This window comes from Balaenoptera borealis, assembly GCF_965194805.1.
Source record: "Balaenoptera borealis genome assembly, chromosome: X".
Taxonomy (NCBI): domain Eukaryota; kingdom Metazoa; phylum Chordata; class Mammalia; order Artiodactyla; family Balaenopteridae; genus Balaenoptera; species Balaenoptera borealis.
This window is the reverse complement of record NC_138881.1, coordinates 109,329,497-109,343,424: the sequence shown is the minus strand read 5'-3', so window position 1 is coordinate 109,343,424 and position 13,928 is coordinate 109,329,497. Positions and strand designations below refer to the sequence as shown.

The following is a 13,928-nucleotide window of genomic DNA, read 5'->3' as shown; positions in this document are numbered from 1 at the left end:
AGTTGCGGCACACAGGATCTTCATTGCGGCATGCGGGATCTTTAGTTGGGGCATGTGGACTCTTAGTTGCAGCATGCAGGTTTCTTAGTTGCAGCACGTGGGCTTCTTAGTTGTGGCACACAGGCTTCTTAGTTGTGGCACGCAGACTCTTAGTTGCAGCATGTGGACTCTTAGTTGAGGCATGCAGACTCAGTTGCAGCATGCAGGTTTCTTAGTTGCGGCATGCAGACTTCATTGCAGAATGTGGGCTTCTTAGTTGTGGCATGCGGACTCTTAGTTGCAGCATGCGGACTCTTAGTTGCGGCATGCGGGCTTCTTAGTTGCAGCACGCAGGCTTCTTAGTTGCAGCATGTGGACTCTTAGTTGCAGCATGTGGACTTCTCAGTTGTGGTATGTGGACTTCTCAGTTGCGGCATGCATGCAGGATCTAGTTCCCCGACCAGGGATCGAACCTGGGCCCCCTGCATTGGGAGCATGGAGTCTTACCCACTGGACCACCAGGGAAATCCCTGGTGTTCTTTATCTAAATGTTAGGTGAGGAAATATGGAATGAATGTGATGATGCAATCCTAAAGACTAAGACTAATGGCCACAGTCAGCCATTCACCCTAGACCAGAGTAATATGAGTTCACTGGTATCTCAGAAGCACAAGAAACCAGGAGTGAGAAATTATGGACCTTAGTGTGGAAAAGCCCAAGAGAGACTCTCTAGTACAGCTAGCCACTGCTCTTACTGACTGAGGAAGCCCTCCAAGGTTCCCATGGTGGAGCCTGCTGGTTTTCCAGGACCCCTACATCTGACTTCAACCTATTCTCCTGGCTCACATTCAGCTAATAACCTTGAAGTGACAAGCACTATCTCTGAGGTTCCTCAACTCACTGGTGCCAGCCCATCCTGAAATAACAAAGGAGGCCCCTGGCTCCAGCTTAGGGAAGTGGGAGGAGAGACCCTCACATGGCAGCTGAATGGTTTCTTTCTTAAACAGAAAAAAAAAGGAAGGGAAAGATAAAGGAAGTGGGATTAAATCATGACTGAGTACATGCTCTGTGTCTCAGGTTCTGTGTTCTTTATACTGTAGTGACAGGATATAGCTCAGTGGCTAAAAGTGTGGGCCCTGGAGCCATACTGCCTGAATCTGAATTTCACCTCCAGCATCAACTCCACCTGTGACCCTGGGCAACTTCCTAACTTCTTTGTGTTCCATTTTCTTTATCTGTAAATTGGGTCTAATGATAAATCTTACCTATCTCATAGGGTTGTTATGTGGATTAGATTAAATAATAATATAAAGCCTTGAAACAGTGTTTGGCACATAATAAGCATTTAATCAATATTAGGGATCAACATTATTATCATTAGCTTAGTACATGAAAGATAGGTATCATCATCTCTAACTGCAGGTGAATAAACGTGCTAAAGAGTTTTCAAAACTTGCCTAAAATCACACAGCTTGTAAATAATAGAGCCAAGACTTAATCTGAGATCTGTCTGGCCCCAAGGTCTGTACTCCTCCCACTATACCCTGTTCCCTTCATAAATGTAGGGTATATGCTGTGAGTTCCTTGAAGAGATGTATGCCAAAACTTTTGGCCTTCTTCTTCCTCACTACACCCCCACTGCAACTGCCATCTGGAGGGCTGGCTTGGTGCCCTGGCATCTTATACACCTAGTTTAAAACCTTGAACATTCTTATAACTGCTCCAATATGGAGGTGGCTCTCTCCAAGACCCCTTAGCTTATAGACTAGAACAGTGAGTCTTCCAGCATGAGGGTTAGTTTGTGAAAGCACCCTCTAACCTGAGGTTCTCATCTGCATACCTTGAGGATCAAGCTACTTTTTCACACCCCCAACCCCACCACACTCACAGCTCATGTGAGAATAATTACCTACTATATGGGCTAGCATAAAAACCTTTCCCTTTCCCTTTTATTTTTTCTTTTCCCTCTCCTTCCCTCCCCCTCCCCAAGGAAGAATATATTATGGCATCCTGATCCCCTTGAGTGGCTCTTTGATTCATCCTTGGTAACACTCATAAGGAGATAAAGCCCTTGCTTGCCTGATAGCGTCATCTCTCTCAAGCCTCCTGGGAGCCTTGTCTTAAAGCCCCCCCCGTCAATTCTCTCACCCTGCATAGCCATGATGCAAACTGTGGCGTCACTGCTGGTGACGTCTGTGATCAGAGAGAGAGATGCCCAGGGGCAGTGCCTTGCTCACAAACAATGATGGATTGTTAATTCTCAAAGAAAATGAAGAGGGATTCAAAATAATAACACTTACAACGCACAATATTACTTCCTGAGCAATAAATACCAAACAGAAGATAAACCCTTGAGCCCTAGGCTTAACATAGACCCAAAACATGAGTTATCCTGCTGTTTCCTTTCCCTTAGCCAGAGAACAGAAAATACAATGTTACTGAGTTCTAGGACACCCCATCCTGGCCTTGTGCCATAATCTTCCACAACATATACTTCTTGTATGTCTACTGTATGCAAGGTCCTGTGTGATATGCTGGAGATGGGGTTTTCTTCTGTGTTCCACACAAGCATTTTCTACACTCCTCTCTTTTCCTTTGTCATGGTGTTCCTAGTGCTATTTCCAGGACCACTCTCAAAACAGTACCCCATCAGCCTTCCACAGCAACTGGATTCCTCACCATAAGGATAATTTCTTTGGCGTGAAGCATAAAATTAACCTTGCTAAAAATGTTAATAGATTCCTGGTTGAGGATGGGAAGGGTGTGATCAGGTTAGTCTTAGCACAGTGGCGTAAGGGTGTAGGGCATAAGCTGCAGAAGTTGGGATTGGCTGCACATGTGCTGGACAGGAAAGAAGTGTAAAGAAACCAGGAGTATAAGGCACCCTCCAGTAAGAACATATGAAAATCGCTACAGTAGAGCTGGGTTTTTTTTTTTTTTTTTTTAGAATGATGTTTGCTGTGGGTTTGTCATATATGGCCTTTATTATGTTGAGGTAGGTTCCCTCTATGCCCACTTTCTGGAGAGTTTTTATCATAAATGGGTGTTGAATTTTGTCAAAAGCTTTTTCTGTATCTATTGAGATGATCATATGGTTTTTCTCCTTCAATTTGTTAATATGGTGTATCACATTGATTGATTTGCGTATATTGAAGAATCCTTGCATCCCTGGGATAAATCCCACTTGATCGTGGTGTATGATCCTTTTAGTGTGTTGTTGGATTCTGTTTGCTGGTATTTTGTTGAGGATTTTTGCATCTATATTCATCAGTGATATTGGTCTGTAATTTTCTTTTTTTGTAGTGTCTTTGTCTGGTTTTGGTATCAGGGTGATGGTGGCCTCATAGAACGAGTTTGGGAGTGTTCCTTCCTCTGCAATTTTTTGGAAGAGTTTGAGAAGGATAGGTGTTAGCTCTTCTCTAAATGTTTGATAGAATTCACCTGGGAAGCCATCTGGTCCTGGACTTTTGTTTGTTGGAAGATTTTTAATCACAGTTTCAATTTCATTACTTGTGATTGGTCTGTTCATATTTTCTGTTTCTTCCTGGTTCAGTCTTGCAAGGTTATACCTTTCTAAAAATTTGTCCATTTCTTCCAGGTTGTCCATTTTATTGGCATAAAGTTGCTTGTAGTAGTCTCTTAGGATGCTTTGTATTTCTGCGGTGTCTGTTGTAACTTCTCCTTTTTCATTTCTGATTTTATTGATTTGAGTCCTCTCCCTATTTTTCTTGATGAGTCTGGCTAATGGCTTATCAATTAGGTTTATCTTCTCAAACAACCAGCTTTTAGTTTTATTGATCTTTGCTATTGTTTTCTTTGTTTCTATTTCATTTATTTCTGCTCTGATCTTTATGATTTCTTTCCTTCTGCTAACTTTGGGTTTTGTTTGTTCTTCTTTCTCTAGTTTCTTTAGGTGTAAGGTTAGATTGTTTACTTGAGATGTTTCTTGTTTCTTTAGGTAGGCTTGTATAGCTATAAACTTCCCTCTTAGAACTGCTTTCACTGCATCCCATAGGCTTTGGGTCGTCGTGTTTTCATTGTCATTTGTCTCTAGGTATTTTTTTATTTCCTCTTTGACTTCTTCAGTGATCTCTTGGTTATTTAGTAACGTATTGTTTAGCCTCCATGTGTTTGTCTTTTTTACGTTTTTTCCCCTGTAATTCATTTCTAATCTCATAGCGTTGTGGTCAGAAAAGATGCTTGATATGATTTCAATTTTCTTAAATTTACTGAGGCTTGATTTGTGACCCAAGATGTGATCTATCCTGGAGAATGTTCCGTGCGCACTTGAGAAGAACGTGTAATCTGCTGTTTTTGGATGGAATGTCCTATATATATCAATTAAATGTATCTGGTCTATTGTGTCATTTAAAGCTTCTGTTTCCTTATTTATTTTCATTTTGGATGATCTGTCCATTGGTGTAAGTGAGGTGTTAAAGTCCCCCACTATGATTGTGTTACTGTCAATTTCCTCTTTTATAGCTGTTAGCAGTTGCCTTATGTATTGAGGTGCTCCTGTGTTGGGTGCATATATATTTATAATTGTTATATCTTCTTCTTGGATTGATCCCTTGATCATTATGTAGTGTCCTTCCTTGTCTCTTGTAATATTCTTTATTTTAAAGTCTATTTTATCTGATATGAGTATAGCTACTCCAGCTTTCTTTTGATTTCCATTTGCATGGAATATCTTTTTCCATCCCCTCACTTTCAGTCTGTATGTGTCCCTAGGTCTAAAGTGGGTCTCTTGTAGACAGCATATATATGGGTCTTGTTTTTGTATCCATTCAGCCAGTCTATGTCTTTTGGTTGGGGCATTTAATCCATTCACGTTTAAGGTAATTATCGATATGTATGTTCCTATGACCATTTTCTTAATTGTTTTGGGTTTGTTTTTGTAGGTCCTTTTCTTCTCTTGTGTTTCCCACTTAGAGAAGTCCCTTTAGCATTTGTTGTAGAGCTGGTTTGGTGGTGCTGAATTCTCTTAGCTTTTGCTTGTCTGTAAAGCTTTTGATTTCTCCATCAAATCTAAATGAGATCCTTGTCGGGTAGAGTAATCTTGGTTGTAGGTTCTTCCCTTTCATCACTTTAAGTATATCATGCCACTCCCTTCTGGTTTGCAGAGTTTCTGCTGAGAAATCAGCTGTTAACCTTATGGGAGTTCCCTTGCATGTTATTTGTCGTTTTTCCCTTGCTGCTTTCAGTAATTTTTCTTTGTCTTTAATTTTTGCCAATTTGATTACTATGTGTCTCGGCGTGTTTCTCCTTGGGTTTATCCTGCCTGGGACTCTCTGCGCTTCCTGGACTTGGGTGGCTATTTCCTTTCCCATGTTAGGGAAGTTTTCGACTATAATCTCTTCAAATATTTTCTCTGGTCCTTTCTCTCTCTCTTCTCCTTCTGGGACCCCTATAATGCGAATGTTGTTGTGTTTAATGTTGTCCCAGAGGTCTCTTAGGCTGTCTTCATTTCTTTTCATTCTTTTTTCTTTAGTCTGTTCCGCAGCAGTGAATTCCACCATTCTGTCTTCCAGGTCACTTATCCATTCTTCTGCCTCAGTTATTCTGCTAATGATTCCTTCTAGTGTAGTTTTCATTTCAGTTATTGTATTGGTCATCTCTGTTTGTTTGTTCTTTAATTCTTCTAGGTCTTTGTTAATCATTTCTTGCATCTTCTCAATCTTTGCCTCCATTCTTATTCCGAGGTCCTGGATCATCTTCACTATCATTATTCTGAATTCTTTCTCTGGAAGGTTGCCTATCTCCACTTCATTTAGTTGTTTTTCTGGGGTTTTTTCTTGTTCCTTCATCTGGTACATAGCCCTCTGCCTTTTCATCTTGTCTATCTTTCTGTAACTGTGGTTTTTGGTCCACAGGCTGCAGGATTGTAGTTTTTCTTGCGTCTGCTGTCTGCCCTCTGGTGGTTGAGGCTAACTAGAGCTGGGTTTCTTAAACTTGGCACTATTGACATTTGGGGTCAGATAATTGTTTGGGGGTGGGGGGTTGTCCTGTACATTGTAGGGTGTTTAGCAGTATCCCTGAAGTCTATCCAGTAGATGTCAGTAGCACCTCCCCACTCCCAGTTGTGACAACCAAAGGTGTTTTCAAATATTACCAAATGTCCCTGGGCGGGAAGGTAAACTCAGCCCCCATTAAGAACCACTACAATACAGGACATGGGGAGCACCCATCTGTAATGATGAGCTCTATAGCCCTCCCAGCTCAAATAGTCTATAACCTTCTGACTCCTTTAGTTTTGTATAGGATAGTGGTTAAGAGCATGAACTGTGGAGCCAGACTGCCTGGGTTTGAATCCCAGCTCCACTGCAAGCCAATGTATGACCATGGACAGGTTGCTTAACCTCTCTGTTCCTGCTACCTCATCAGTAAAATGAGGATAATGAGAGGTCCTACTTCACAGGGTTATGAGTTTTTAATTGATGTACATAAAGTGTCTAGGAGAATGCCTGGCACATAATAAGAATTAAAGAAGTGTTAACTATTATTAGTCTTGTTATAATTACTATCATTAATACTATCATTCACTATTTATCTAAGTCCTAGTACGTTCCAGAGTTCTGATGTCTCACCCAGGTTTGAACCACTATTTTCCTTCTGCAGAAATGACTAGAGAGCTAAATCCACGGTTCAGGACCACACAATGCCAAGAATTTTTAAATGGCTATGGGTCTATGAAATAGGCATTGCAGGTAAGCCCCACTTTGTACAATTACTGAGTTCTTACAGAGTTCACTTATTTAAAAGCCAACTTATTGGCACATACTTTGAGCTAGTCACTGTAAAATACACAAAAGTAAATGAGGTTTATATCCCCTGCCCTCAAGGTGCTAACAAATATAGCTGCTATATGCACATTTATTTTAGTAAATTTAATAACCTTACATTCTCAAAGTAATTCCAGTCATTTCCTTCTTACCTATAAGGAATTTTTCTGTGATGAAAATTATCTCCCCATCTCCAGACTTATCTTTCTTAAAGTTAGTATTTCCGTAATCATGATTCTCTTATATTATCAGCATGTTCATATTATAATACCCCAAATTATCACCATGTTATCTTCTTCTGTCTCTCTCTCCATTTAAACTATTCAAAAGAAACGCACTGGGCTTCCCTGGTGGTGCAGTGGTTGAGAATCTGCCTGCCAATACAGGGGACACGGGTTCGAGCCCTGGTCTGGGAAGATCCCACATGCCACGGAGCAACTAGACCCATGAGCCACAACTACTGAGCCTTCACGTCTGGAGCCTGTGCTCCACAACAAGAGAGGCCACGACACTGAGAGGCCCACACACCGCAATGAAGAGTGGCCCCCGCTCGCCACAACTAGAGAAAGCCCTCGCACAGAAACGAAGACATAACACAGCCAAAAATTAAAAATTAATTAATTAGTTAATTTAAAAAAAAAAGAAATGCACTAAAATATATTTTATCTTAATACAACAACAGAATAGTATCCCATTCTAAATGGCTTGGCATCTGCTTCTGGGAAGAACAATGTCTGTGCAAGACTCGCTTATATATACTCATAGATTTCCTTATTAATTTGTTTAAAATTGTTTGCTGAACATCTCTATGTCAGACAAAGTTTCTACGCACTAGGAATAACAAAGAGGAGTTAAGAGACTGCAAAGTCTAGGAGGAGAGACAACCACAGAAAAAGGTGATAAAAATATAATGTAGTAAGAGCTGCAATAGTAATGTTTTTTTCTGTTTTGTTTTGTTTTGATTTTAAACATCTTTATTGGAGTATAATTGCTTTACAATGGTGTGTTAGCTTCTGCTGTATAACAAAGTGAATCAGTTATACATATACATACATCCCCATATCTCCTCCCTCTTGCATTTCCCTCCCACCCTCCCTATCCTACCCCTCTAGGTGGACACAAAGCACCGAGCTGATCTCCCAGTGCTATGCGGCTGCTTCCCACTACCTATCTATTTTACATTTGGTAGTATATATATGTCAATGTCACTCTCTCAATTCGTCCCAGCTTACCCTTCCCCCTGCCCAAGTCCTCAAGTCCATTCTCTGCATCTTCGTCTTTATTCCTGTGCTGCCCCTAGGTTCTGCAGAACCTTTGTTGTTTTTTAGATTCCATATATATGTGTTAGCATACGGTATTTGTTTTCCTCTTTCTGACTTACTTCACTCTGTATGACAGTCTCTAGGTCCATCCACCTCACTACAAATAACTCAGTTTCGTTTCTTTTTAGGGCTGAGTAATATTCCATTGTATATATGTGCCACATCTTCTTTATCCATTCATCTGACGATGGACACTTAGGTTGCTTCCATGTCCTGGCTATTGTAAATAGAGCTGCAATGAACATTTTGGTACATGACTCTTTTTGAGTTATGGTTTTCTCAGGGTATATGCCCAGTAGTGGGATTGCTGGGTCATACGGTAGTTCTATTTTTAGATTTTTAAGGAACCTCCATGTTGTTCTCCATAGTGGCTGTATCAATTTACATTCCCACCAACAGTGCACGAGGGTTCCCTTTTCTCCACACCCTCCCCAACATTTAATGTTTGTAGATTTTTGGATGATGGCCATTCTGACTGGTGTGAGATGATATCTCATTGAAGTTTTGATTTGCATTTCTCTAATGATTAATGATGTTGAGCATTCTTTCATGTGTTTGTTGACAATCTGTATATCTTCTTTGGAGAAATGTCTATTTAGCTCTTCTGCCCATTTTTGGATTGGGTTGTTTGTTTTTTTGACATTGAGCTGCATGAGCTGCTTGTAAATTTTGGAGATTAATCCTTTGTCAGTTGCTTCATTTGCAAATATTTTCTCCCATTGAGAGGGTTGTCTTTTCATCTTGTTTATGGTTTCCTTTGCTGTACAAAGGCTTTTAAGTTTCATTAGGTCCCATTTCTTTATTTTTGTTTTTATTTCCATTCCTCTAGGAGGTGGGTCAAAAGCATCTTGCTGTGAATTATGTCATAGAGTGTTCAGCCTATGTTTTCCTCTAAGAGTTTATAGTGTTTGGCCTTACATTTAGGTGCATTTTGAGTTTATTTTTGTGTATAGTGTTAGGGAGTGTCCTAATTTCATTCTTTTACATATCACTGTCCAGTTTTCCCAGCACCACTTATTGAAGAGGCTGTCTTTTCTCCATTGTATACTCTTGCCTCCTTTATCAAAGTTAAGGTAACCATATGTGCATGGGTTTATCCCTGGGCTTTCTATCCTGTTCCATTGATCTATGTTTCTGTTTTTGTGCCAGTACCATACCGTCTTGATTACTGTAGCTTTGTAGTATAGTCTAAAGGCAGGGAGCCTGATTCCTCCAGCTCTGTTTTTCGTTCTCAAGATTGCTTTGGCTATTCGGGGTCTTTTGTGTTTCCATACAAATTGTGAAATTTTTTGTTCTAGTTCTGTGAAAAATGCCATTGGTAGTTTGATAGGGATTGCATTGAATCTGTAGATTGCTTTGGGTAGTAGAGTCATTTTCACAATGTTGATTCTTCCAGTCCAAGAACATGGTATATCTCTCCATCTGTTTGTATCATCTCTAATTTCTTTCATCAGTGTCTTAAAGTTTTCTGCATACAGGTCTTTTGTCTCCTTAGGTAGGTTTATTCCTAGATATTTTATTCTTTTTGTTGCAATGGTAAATGGGAGTGTTTCCTTAATTTCTCTTTCAGATTTTTCATCATTAGTGTATAAGAATGCAAGAGATTTCTGTGCATTAATTTTGTATCCTGCTACTTTACCAAATTCATTGATTAGCTCTAGTAGTTTTCTGGTAGCATCCTTAGGATTCTCTATGTATAGTATCATGTCACCTGCAAACAGTGACAGCTTTACTTCTTCTTTTCCGATTTGGATTCCTTTTATTTATTTTTCTTCTCTGATTGCTGTGGCTACAACTTCCAAAACTATGTTGAATAATAGTGGTGAGAGTGGACACCCTTGTCTTTTTCCTGATCTTAGAGGAAATGGTTTCAGTTTTTCACCAATGAGAACGATGTTGGCTGTGGGTTTGTCATATATGGCCTTTATTATGTTGAGGTAAGTTCCCTCTATGCCTACTCCTGGAGGGTTTTTATCATAAATGGGTGTTGAATTTTGTCGAAAGCTTTTTCTTCATCTATTTAGATGATCATATGGTTTTTATCCTTCAGTTTGTTAATATGGTGTATCACATTGACTGATTTGTGTATATTGAGGAATCCTTGCATTCCTGGGATAAACCCCACTTGATCATGGTGTATGATCCTTTTAATGTGCTGTTGGATTCTGTTTCCTAGTATTTTGTTGAGGATTTTTGCTTCTATGTTCATCAGTGATATTGGCCTGTAGTTTTCTTTCTTTGTCACATCTTTGTCTGGTTTTGGTATCAGGGTGATGGTGGCCTTGTACAATGAGTTTGGGAGTGTTCCTCCCTCTGCTATATTTTGGAAGAGTTTGAGAAGGATGGGTGTTAGCTTTTCTCTAAATGTTTGATAGAATTCACCTGTGAAGCCATCTGGTCCTGGGCTTTTGTTTGTTGGAAGGTTTTTAATCACAGTTTCAATTTCAGTGCTTGTCATTGGTCTGTTTATATTTTCTTTTTCTTCCTGGTTCAGTCTTGGAAGGTTGTGCTTTTTTAAGAATGTGTCCATTTCTTCCAGGTTGTCCATTTTATTGGCATAGAGTTGCTTTTAGTAATCTCTCATGATCCTTTGTATTTCTGCAGTGTCAGTTGTTACTTCTCCTTTTTCCTTTCTAATTCTATTGATTTCAGTCTTCTCCCATTTTTTGTTGATGAGTCTGGCTAATGGTTTATCAATTTTGTTTACCTTCTCAAAGAACCAGCTTTTAGTTTTATTGATCTTTGCTATCGTTTCCTTCATTTCTGTTTCATTTATTTCTGATCTGATCTTTATGATTTCTTTCCTTCTGCTAACTTTGGCGGTTTTTTGTTCTTCTTTCTCTAATTGCTTTAGATGTAAGGTTAGGTTGTTTATTTGAGATATTTGTTGTTTCTTGAGGTAGCATTGTATTGCTATAAACTTCCCTGTTAGAATTCCTTTTGCTGCATCCATAGGTTTTGGGTTATCATGTTTTCATTGTCATTTGTTTCTAGGTATTTTTTATTTCCTCTTTGATTCTTCAGTGATCTCTTTGTTATTTAGTACTGTATTGTTTAGCCTCCATGTGTTTGTATTTTGTACAGACTTTTTCCTGTAATTGATATCTAGTCTCATAGCGTTGTGGTTGGAAAAGATACTTGATACAATTTCAATTTTCTTAAATTTTCCAAGGCTTGATTTGTGACCCAAGATATGGTCTATCCTGGAGAATGTTCCATGAGCACTTGTGGAGAAAGTGTATTCTGTTGTTTTTGGATGGAATGTCCTATAAATATCAATTAAGTCCATCTTGTTTAATGTGTCATTTAAAACTTGTGTTTCCTCATTTATTTTCATTTTGGATGATCTGTCCATTGGTGAAAGTGGGGTGTTAAAGTCCCCTGCTATGATTGTGTCACTGTTGATTTCCCCTTTTATGGCTGTTAGCATTAGCCTTATGTATTGAGGTGCTCCTATGTTGGGTGCGTAAATTTTTACAATTGTTATACTTTCTTCTTGGATTGATCCCTTGATCATTATGTAGTGTCCTTCTTTGTCTCTTGTAATAGTCTTTATTTTAAGATCTGTTTTGTCTGATATGAGAAGTGCTACTCCAGCTTTCTTTTGATTTCCATTTGCATGGAATATTTTTTTCCATCCCCTCACTTTCAGTCTGTATGTGTCCCTAGGTCTGAAGTGGGTCTCTTGTAAACAGGATAGTAATGTGTTTAATGAGCTAATGGAACACTGTAAATAAAGGGGCTCTTTGGGAGGGAGTTTAGTGTGATGCATAAGACTGTGGGCATTGGCGTCAGAGCTGTCTGGGTTTGTATTCCTGTTCTACCACTTATTAGCTGTGTGATATTGAGCTGATTACTTAAACTCTCTGTGCCTCAGTTTCATTATTTGTATAATGTAGTGCAATAATTCATATATATGCTGTGTCTGTCTGTAGACTTTGAGCCCTTCATGGCCAGGACTACTTCTTCATCATCATCTTAACTATTACCATGTTATTATTCCCACTTACCAAGTGCTTAATATGACCCAGACGCCATGCTAAATTCTTTACCCACATTATCTAATTTAATCTTCAACAAACTTTTAAGGTAGATACTATCATTTTCCTAATTTTTTAGCTTGACATTTTTCTCATCAAACCCAGTTCTTTATTCAGAGCACTTATCATAATGTGTAATTATTTTATATTCATTTGTATTTTAATATCTCCCTCCCGCACTAAGGTGTTAGCTTCATATGACCGAGGATGAGGCCAGTTTGACTCACAACAATGTTGTCTTCAATATCTAGAATGATGCATGACACATAGAAAATGTTCAATGAACTTACACTAAATATGAAAGGAAGGCTGGAAGGCAGGCTGTTAAATAGAGGAGAAAAGAAAACAGCAAAATAATGATCACATTACAGTTACTAAGTAGTAGAGCTAGACTGTGGTACAGAGCCATCTGACTCCCAAACCCATGCTCTTGATCACTAGGCAAGATTACTTCCTACTCTTGAGAGACTTTCAATAGATGTTTGTTGACAAAATCCTCTCCTCAACTTTGTACAATACTGTGTAATAAAGTTATAGCAAGCATAAAAACCAATGGATGTAAAACTGAACAAAAGAAAGAAAATTATAGGGGAGTAAACTGTCAGAGAAGAAGAGTTTATGTCTCAATAAAATATATTTGGCAAGATGGCACCAACATACTGAACTTGTTTCAAAGGAAATAAGGGAAACATTTGAAATAATTAACTCCACTACAGGATGAAATGTATCACAGAATGTGTGTGTGTGTGTGTGTGTGTGTGTATTGTCTTCAAGATCAAATAACTTTGACAGTAATTGACTACTTAATCAGTGAAGCATAAACAGTGTAAAAATAAACAGATGGCAGTAGTGATTTGATAGTTATGGGGTGATACCAGCTTAAAGTGGATGTTCACTTTCCAATGTTTTATTTTTTTCGTGCTAATGAACTCTTGTTCCAAAGTGCCATATCTTCAATCAGCTTACCTAGAGGGCACTCATTTACAACCACTCTACAACTTGCGATGTCTTGAGGAGTTGCCACACAAGCAGAACAATAGAACCAGCATAGCAGGACATGATCTACAGACTTGGGTGAGGTATTTTGAATACCATTTGACAACCACTGGCACTTACCTTCTGAATATTCTTGGCTGCTGCCAGTGAGTATAGGACTCATGGGAAAATGAGCAATTTCTTCCTTTAGTGACATAGGACTACTTTTATAAAACACCTAAAGAAATTGTTAGATGTGCATTTTTAGTCTGAAAAGTGAATCAGGACTTACCTTTTCCACCATTAAGTGATAATTCGTAACAGATGTTTAGCACAGCATGTTTTGTTAGTACAGACCTTAAATCCAGATTGCTGCCAGAGATGATCATCTGGGATTTCTCTTTGAAAGTAAAAATTTACAAGCTTGCTTATATATATGACTGTGCCTATATGGGGAAAAGATTATAGCTAATAAAATCAAACTGAATTATTAGTTGTGTGCATCTATCCCTGGTTATAACTCTAAATAAATTTCTACATATAAATTCAGTTGTCCTGGAGAGTGAATCAGTTTAGCAATTATACCATCCCTTTTAAGATGGCATCCCAATTTATCGTTCTGAAAAGGTATACAAATAATCAATGAGTGTCATTGCATAGATTGCTTATTGTGCCCAAAATCAATGTAAGTTGATTTTCGTTATTCATTCATTCAAATATTTCTTGAATGCCTACTTCATACCAGACACTAAACTAAGAAATGGGGAAACAAAGATGCCTAAAACCCAGTCCCTGACCTAAAGGAGCATGTAGGCTAGCAGAAGAGAGAC

At 38.8% G+C, this 13,928-nt stretch overlaps 1 protein-coding gene across 13 annotated transcripts in view; it reads left to right on the top strand.

Moving 5' to 3' along the window:
* The window catches only part of ENOX2 (ecto-NOX disulfide-thiol exchanger 2), a 261,630-nt gene that overhangs the window by 179,365 nt on the left and 68,337 nt on the right, over positions 1 to 13,928 (top strand). For 2 of the 13 annotated variants that reach the window (XM_082377871.1, XM_082377870.1), the window contains exon 1: positions 6,623 to 6,686. The exons of 10 other annotated variants lie outside the window; for them this stretch is intronic. In XM_082377871.1, the coding sequence (XP_082233997.1) occupies positions 6,638 to 6,686 (49 nt within the window). In that variant the 5' untranslated portion in view covers positions 6,623 to 6,637. Of the gene's footprint in view, positions 1 to 6,622; positions 6,687 to 13,066; positions 13,198 to 13,928 lie in introns of those variants that run through there. One more of the 13 variants, XM_082377874.1, reaches the window with a different exon arrangement.